General features: G+C 44.5%; 2 protein-coding genes across 7 annotated transcripts in view; one reads left to right on the forward strand and one right to left on the reverse strand.

Annotated features, from left to right (window-relative positions):
• Positions 1-225: 225 nt before the first annotated feature.
• snai1a (snail family zinc finger 1a) lies at positions 226-3,733 on the reverse strand. Its single transcript, XM_031850245.1, has 3 exons — positions 3,472-3,733; positions 2,455-2,973; positions 226-1,814 (listed from the first exon to the last, which is right to left on the reverse strand). The coding sequence occupies exons 1-3, from the start codon at positions 3,545-3,547 to the stop codon at positions 1,630-1,632; spliced, it is 780 nt and encodes a 259-aa protein (XP_031706105.1). The 5' UTR covers positions 3,548-3,733; the 3' UTR covers positions 226-1,629.
• Positions 3,734-5,924: 2,191 nt separating this feature from the next.
• LOC116384141 (glutathione hydrolase 7-like) overlaps positions 5,925-7,124 on the forward strand; it is a 6,791-nt gene continuing 5,591 nt past the window's right edge. For 3 of the 6 annotated variants that reach the window (XM_031848557.1, XM_031848603.1, XM_031848594.1), the window contains exons 1-2: positions 5,925-6,079; positions 6,889-7,092. The gene's annotated coding sequence lies outside the window, so the exon portion shown is untranslated. Of the gene's footprint in view, positions 6,080-6,885; positions 7,093-7,124 lie in introns of all 6 variants that reach the window. The other 3 variants (XM_031848567.1, XM_031848585.1, XM_031848577.1) reach the window with 3 other exon arrangements.

Below are 7,124 nucleotides of genomic sequence, written 5' to 3' on the forward strand. Positions count from 1 at the left end.
ACGCACACATTCACATATCGAGCCGTGTTTGCACAGTGACAAGTAGATGGCAGGTGCAAACTAGAAGCAGGTGCAGTCAGTTGTTCCCTTCCATCACACAGCTGTGCTCACCTGCACATCTGCAATTCAGCCTCACAACAATGGTCAGTTCACTCTCCACACTTAATGTCGAGACGTCGATCAGAAGGCTCCCAGTTAATGATCAAACAGACCTTTTTTATAACCAACGAATCGACTGCGCCCTTTTCTCCACATTGTATCAACGAAGAGATTAAACTGTACAAGTGTGGATTTCCCATGCTAATGCATATGACAGAGCAGGTTTTAATAAACATAAATTACTTTATTGGATGAAAATGTATCAGTTACAACATACAAGAAATAGGAGTGAACAAACAAGCACAGTACAAAATTGAAATAACACATCATCTGCACATTGCACTATAAACACTGCCATAAAATGTTTAGGAAAGGTAAAAATGTATCTTTGTACTGTCCATTGACAGGGTTCTGATCTCATATTAGTTGACCATGTCTCCATGGTGTAAACCTTAAAAATCTTTGGTCCCAGCCTTTTGCATTTCAAACTGTTTGCCGCTATTTTCTACTAATACTGCAATCAATGTTTATTTTAAATCCACAAATACTGAGGTAAAAGAGGCACATTTTTGGTTTAAAAAGTAATACAATTTTAAGGCACAAATTCATTAAGTTACAAAATATGGCTTTGGCTAGTATTATTAACACTGTGGTAACTTTGAGTGCATGGCTTGCATTGAAATCCATGTTGCACGTTGCTGCAAAGTGAAGCTTCTTTGGAAAATAACAGACAGCATGGCTTTTCCTATCTCTGAAAATCATCAGATTAAAGAGATGGTTTGGATGTAGACAAAATAGAGGCTTAAAATGATCCTCACTGGCGAAAAAAGGACGAACTGATGCCATTCTTTCGTGATGACACGCTTCCTCTTTTCTCTTAAGCAAACCAAGGGCAGTGGAAGTCACCTGCTATCAGCCAGCAAGGTCATGGCTGTAGCACCTGTTGGCACCTCGTCTATCTACACCACAGTACCAGGGACAGCTGTGTGTGCATTTGCTTTTGTGTGTGTGTGTGTGTGTGTGTGTCTGTGTGTGTTTTGAGGCACGCTGAGAGATTTATTCCACCCACGCACCCCTACCTCTCAGCAGCTGTGTCTAGGCTATGATCCTGAGCTGGCCGGCACCAGGACGGAGACAGGAAAGAACACCTCTTACCCCAATGAGTTCACTACATAGTTGGTCTTTGGAATGGGCACAATAGCAACAACGGGCGTAGATATCAAGAGAGTGTCGGCATTTCTCAGTTCAGATTTGGTCCGGCCTCGAGACCAATAGATTGGAAGAAAAGAAATTCTGCACCTCGGATGTTTTTTTTTTCAAAGAAGCTAAACGGCTTGTAAAGTCAGATCCATAATGTGGCTTGATTCCCTCCGGGTCTCTTGAAGAAGGCCACTTCATGCTCTTTGTGGCCCAACAGGTCGTCAACAAGCCAGCTGGGCTTGTGCAGACCCCCCTATCCGCGGCCACTAGCCCTCCACTGCCCTGAGCTCGGACTTGGTACCGTCTGTCTCTCTCTCTCTCTGCTGGGTTTCACACCGCGGAGGAGCAGCACCCGGAGGAGCTGTGTTTCTGCAGCAGCGACATGCGGCTGAAGGTGCGAGAGCAGACGCCACACTGGTACTTCTTCACTTCGGCATGGGTCTGCAGATGAGCTCGCAGGTTGGAGCGGTCAGCGAAGGCCCGGTTGCAGTGGGTGCAGGAGAACGGGCGCTCACCTGGACAGAGAAAGAAGGGAGCAAAAACACACGTCATATAACTTGACTGGCTCAACAGTTAGCATCTCTGAGTTCACAAGAGCCTCCCATTAACACCTCACACACACACATTCTGAAGATAATGAAGAATCACATGGTGGGCTGGAGGGGTCAGAGCCTGACTGCATTAGCATGATTCAATCAGAGCCAAATGAGATTAGCACGCTAACAAGTTGCTGCAGGTACAAAGTGCTCTGTGATAGCAGAGCCTTCAGGCATTCTTTAAACCTTTTGTCACCCCCGTGTCCCCAATCTGCTGTCTTCCCCAGCAGCCGTGATAAGATAATTAGCTGACGAGTCATTGTTGCTGGGACATTAAACACAATGAGGAATCAATGAGTGCAGGGTCTACAGAGGGCTTCCCTATGGGATAGCCTGTCTGCTGATCAAGTGTTGAGCTCATCAAACTGATTGTCATGGATATCCTGCACCCATACATCACAGCTCAACTGATGAAGACAATGTCAGCCGCTCAAATGTAGATTTACAGCTTTACGGCAACACTTAGGCTGATTTCTGCGCTCGTGAATTAGCAATAAAGTGGGAATCAAGCAGATGGGGGGGGGGGGGTGTCTTGTTATGTTGCAGACATGGGTCTAACCTGTGTGTGTGCGGATGTGGCCGCGCAGCAGCCACGGCCTGGAGAAAGCCTTTCCGCATGTGGTGCACACGCAGGGCAGGGTGTGTGAGCGGATGTGCATCTTCAGAGCCCCGAGGCTGGTGTACTCTTTGGGGCAGTGTTTGCAGAGGAAGGCTGGCCTGGCTACCGTGACGGGGGCCTCCCTCTCCTCCTCCTCCTCGGGGGGACTGATGTGAGGGATGACGCCGGTGCATTTCATCCGCTGGCGAGGGGCGTACGTGTGTACAGGTTCGGGGCTGGGGGGGTCTGAGGTGCGTCCTTCATCCTCCTCTCCACAGCTGCTGGCGCTGCTGCTGAGGCTGGAAGGGGAGCTGAGGTCCAGGGGGCCCGGGGTGGTGGAGGGCTCTGTTTTAGAGGTGGGCAGGTAGAGGGCGGGCAGGATGCTCAGGTCCCACACCAGACCTGTTGTGAAACAGGTGGCAATGGAGGTGTTGACCCCTGAGCAGAGCTCAGCAAGTGGATACCTCTCCAGTGACATGTCTGAGGGAGAAGGATGAGGATGGTTCAAGCTTACAGACAGTACACAACAAGTTCAATGCTATTTAATGGAAATATAGAACAGACAAATTCACCATTTGAAATGTGTCTTATCAACTTTCATCAACTACACCTATACTGTCTGTACTGGTTGAAAGGATTTATTCGTGTTTTTCTCAGCATTTACTGAGCATAAAGCTGGAGCCATAGGGAGGTTTCATGGGCCGTTTCCTCCCACGTATTCACAAGGACTTGTAACATGAATGGAGCTCTGTCTGGTTGCAGAAAGGGGGGAAAGTGCATCTAACGGGCCCCGACTTGTAGTCGAACCAGGCACACAAAGCTAAAGACAGTGATTTTATCCAGAATGTAGGTACATTTAACTAAGCTAAACTGGCAACTACACTACAGACAAAATGTGCAATAGTTAGTGGTGTTAACACTTGCGCTTTAATAATTAACACAAAATAAAGAATAAAGAAAAAAAGATTCACAACTCACCATTCTGACATTCCAGTTCACTGTAGTTTGGCTTTTGTTTCGCGAAGTACTGTTTGACCAAGAAAGATCGAGGCATTGTCCCTGTGAGAGTTAAACTGTGCGTAAAAGTATCCTGTGGTCACGACGCACAGTTTCTACAAGAATAAAAAAAAGTAAATCAAATCTTGGTCCTCGGATCCACAGGAAACAGAAAAAAATATATCTTCCTATAGTCCACAAGTTAGAGAGGACTTGAGCAGACAAGTGTGTGTGTGTGTGTGTGTGTGTGTGCAGCTTTCATGCAGAATGACTAAATACTGGCCTCTGTTCTGAAATACTCTGACACGGGCGGTAGGGGTGTGCTCGCCCCGAGGGCCCTCCCCAACCTCCCATATCACTGCTCAAGTGCGCAGGATGAAGCCTACATGCTCGCGCACTCTACAACAACAAAAACACGAGCCTCTTTGCGTCCACTCGCGTAAACCCATTGCTGTTGACCAGCAGACCAGAAACGGTGAAAGACCGGGAGCAAATTGTTGTAATTACGTTGTGTAAGTGACCGCTTGTGCAGATATTTAGAGACCCGATGAACAGCAATTGGACAGCTCTATTGCACTACAGCTCCTAGTATGAATACTGCTGCAAGGACTTACTTCTGTTTTTAATGTGTGCTTAAAAACATCAAACTGTCCACTGCAACCAAGACAGGTCGATAGTCCACCACAGTGCATAGATAAACACAGACACGTTAAAGCCTAAAAGATATTATTCATTTTAAAGACCAGTTCACCTCGCATGCATGTCTTTGTATAACTTTGGTCCTCGCACTCAGTCACCACTGTTTCCTTCTTTAGGGGGATTTAGAGGCGCGGTCTAAACATTAAAACATAGTGAATGTGGAACACTATTTCTACTAAATTGTAGTTTTCATGACATTGTTGTGATGAAAATAAGAATCAATATTTCGTGGAGGGTAAGTCATCAGACCTGCCACATGTTATCTAATAGAATACGATAAAAAAAAAGCTACACTTTAATACACATGCCGTCTCAGCCTTCTAACAAAGGTAGAGTAACTGCACCACCTTCTGGAAGAAAGTGTCATATCACAACCTGGCCGAGGCTGATGACCACCGGGTGGCGCTGTTACAGAGGTTTTCCAATCAATCAGAGCATCGATCCAGGTGATCTCAAGTGATGGGTATCCAAAGCTGTGTCACCTGTGTGAAATGAAGGTTTTTTTTAACCAAACCACTGTGACTCTGTCTCATATGCCTTCTCATGTTTGACGTTTTGAGACAGCTACAGTGAAAGTTGTTGGGGTGTTTATGTCCCACTGACCAGACTTTGACCTCATCTTCACTAAAGCATTGAAAAGTGGGCAACTGAACTGCAGTATACTGTGGAGATTAATTATTTATAATAGTCAAACAAGACATTTAAGAAGGATTAGAAATATCACAGCAACAATAAAATCGTGTTGTACGGGATGCTATGGCAGATGAACAGGACTAATAAGACATTGTAGTAGCCTATGTACATAAACACTGCCACTGTGTTCTGCAAGTACCCGACAGGAATACCATATATTTTAGCAGTGTGGAAAAAAGCCTTGTTTATCAGATCACTGGCCATTTGTACAGGGTACAACATCAAACCCATTGTCACAATATAAATCCATATTCAACTGACACCCTTTCTATTTCAATAAAACAATACAAATCAGAAATGAATCCAGCTAGTCTTCCTACAAAGATCCCATCATAAATAGAATTAGAATTGGTATTAGGTTGATGCTGTACAGTGGCTCTGTGATATTCACTATGGTCTTATCACTAAAAAATTAAGGTGTATTTTTCTTGCCGTTATGTTTTTTTTATGGAGTTTTCTTGTCTTGTGTCTACATGCTTAACTCAAAAAAAATAGTTTATATAGCATCACTAATACGAACTGAAGTACTCCGAGTTAGATCTCAAGTTCTAACAGCAGGCCTGGCACCACGGGACATCAAGTGAGGATGAAGGAGGCGGTCTCCATCACCAGAGGGATACAAAGAGTCACCACTGTCGCGTGTTTGTGCTGCCCTGTAGATACAGCACAATAATACACTCTCAGCTGATCTGAGAGACACACACACGCGCCCCATGCATATGACCACATCTTATCAAGACACCTTTTCCCCTTGAAGTTGTTTAATTTGAGTGATTTTAAAGTGGTCAAACCATTAAAATTCTTGTTATGCATCCACTGACCAAACAGCCAAATAATAAGAAATAATTTATTGTTGGTACCATTGCTGTGGATTGTTTAGCAATGGTGAACTTTAGACAGCTTGGACAAAGGGGTAAAAAAGTGGACATAAAGAAAGCAAAGACGGTTACAATAAATGTCAAATCAACGTGCATGCGCAGTACGTCGTGGTCTCTGATTGGTGGGTTGCTCGTGGTGGGCGGGGACACAGGGTGGGTCTCCTGTCTGTGATCGGTTGAATATTTGAAATACAGAACAAGTCTTCTTGTTAGACTGTGACACTTACAGGATTTAATTGGCAAAAATAAATAAATAAGGAAACCGGTGAACATTTGCAAATTGACACGATGCTTTGCGACTGAAACGAACTTAACGGTAGGTAAGGACACCGCAACGCTGCAATTCACTTACAGAGATTCATGACTGCATACGTGGTTAGACAATACATCGACTACCCAATAACATGTTGCTGACATTGGAGACATATTTTGTTCGATTATCCCAACATAAGATTTGACGTATACTGCAGGCTGTCATTGGTTGTCTCGGTTTAGTTTGGTTGCAGCCGTTTGAAGCATAGCGTCATATTACTGCAAACCACTGAGGACTCTGTGACCCAAAGACATGAAACAAAAGTTTAAAAATGGATTTCTACCTAATTCAGTGAGTGAGACATGTTTGATTCATCGGAGACTTGATCCCTGTGGCTGCAGTAGTGTTCGTAATCCTGTTATTTCTCTCATTATGTCTGTGATGTGTACGTCATTGCATAACCGGAAGTGGGAAATGCAACACAATAGCATCATAACAACGTTGCAGAAAATGTCAATTATTAATTAAGTGCAATGGCTCAACATGGAGCCACCTCAGTCCATTTAAAGGTGCAGGCCAGGCTTCGCACTGACAAGATGTTTGATAAAAGGAGCCCCTCCCCCATATATGTAGAGACAGATGGACCCTAACAATGATGTTCTGGGGGAGTGGGCATCATTATTCAAATCACTGTATCATAAAGAAATGTAATTGGACATCCTGGTCAGCTGACCCAGATTGCTTGAATTTTGAAAAATAATAATGGAGGATGAGCCCCTTTGCATCACTCCCAAACAGTCAAAGAGGGATTAGCAGGACTGAAGGTAGCAATGATGCATGTGACTCTATGAGCAGTATTTGTCTTGTCTTTAGCAGATAAAGACTCTTTCTGCTGAACAAAGAAGGGAGGAAGACGGTATCAGCAGCAAGTTCAGACTAACACCTCGAGGGAAGACGGAGAGAAAATAGCAATGTTCAAAACGATCACCCGTCTGCTTTTTGGGGGAGAAGAGGAGACCCCTAAAGATGTCAAGTCCGGTGAAGCGGTGGAAGAAGGGTGGCTTGTTGTGAGTCGTCAAGGTCAGTCATGGAGCATGTCATTCTTTCATTTT

The sequence above is a fragment of the Anarrhichthys ocellatus genome, unplaced genomic scaffold (assembly GCF_004355925.1).
Source record: "Anarrhichthys ocellatus isolate YVR2014 unplaced genomic scaffold, GSC_Weel_1.0 scaffold1, whole genome shotgun sequence".
Taxonomy (NCBI): domain Eukaryota; kingdom Metazoa; phylum Chordata; class Actinopteri; order Perciformes; family Anarhichadidae; genus Anarrhichthys; species Anarrhichthys ocellatus.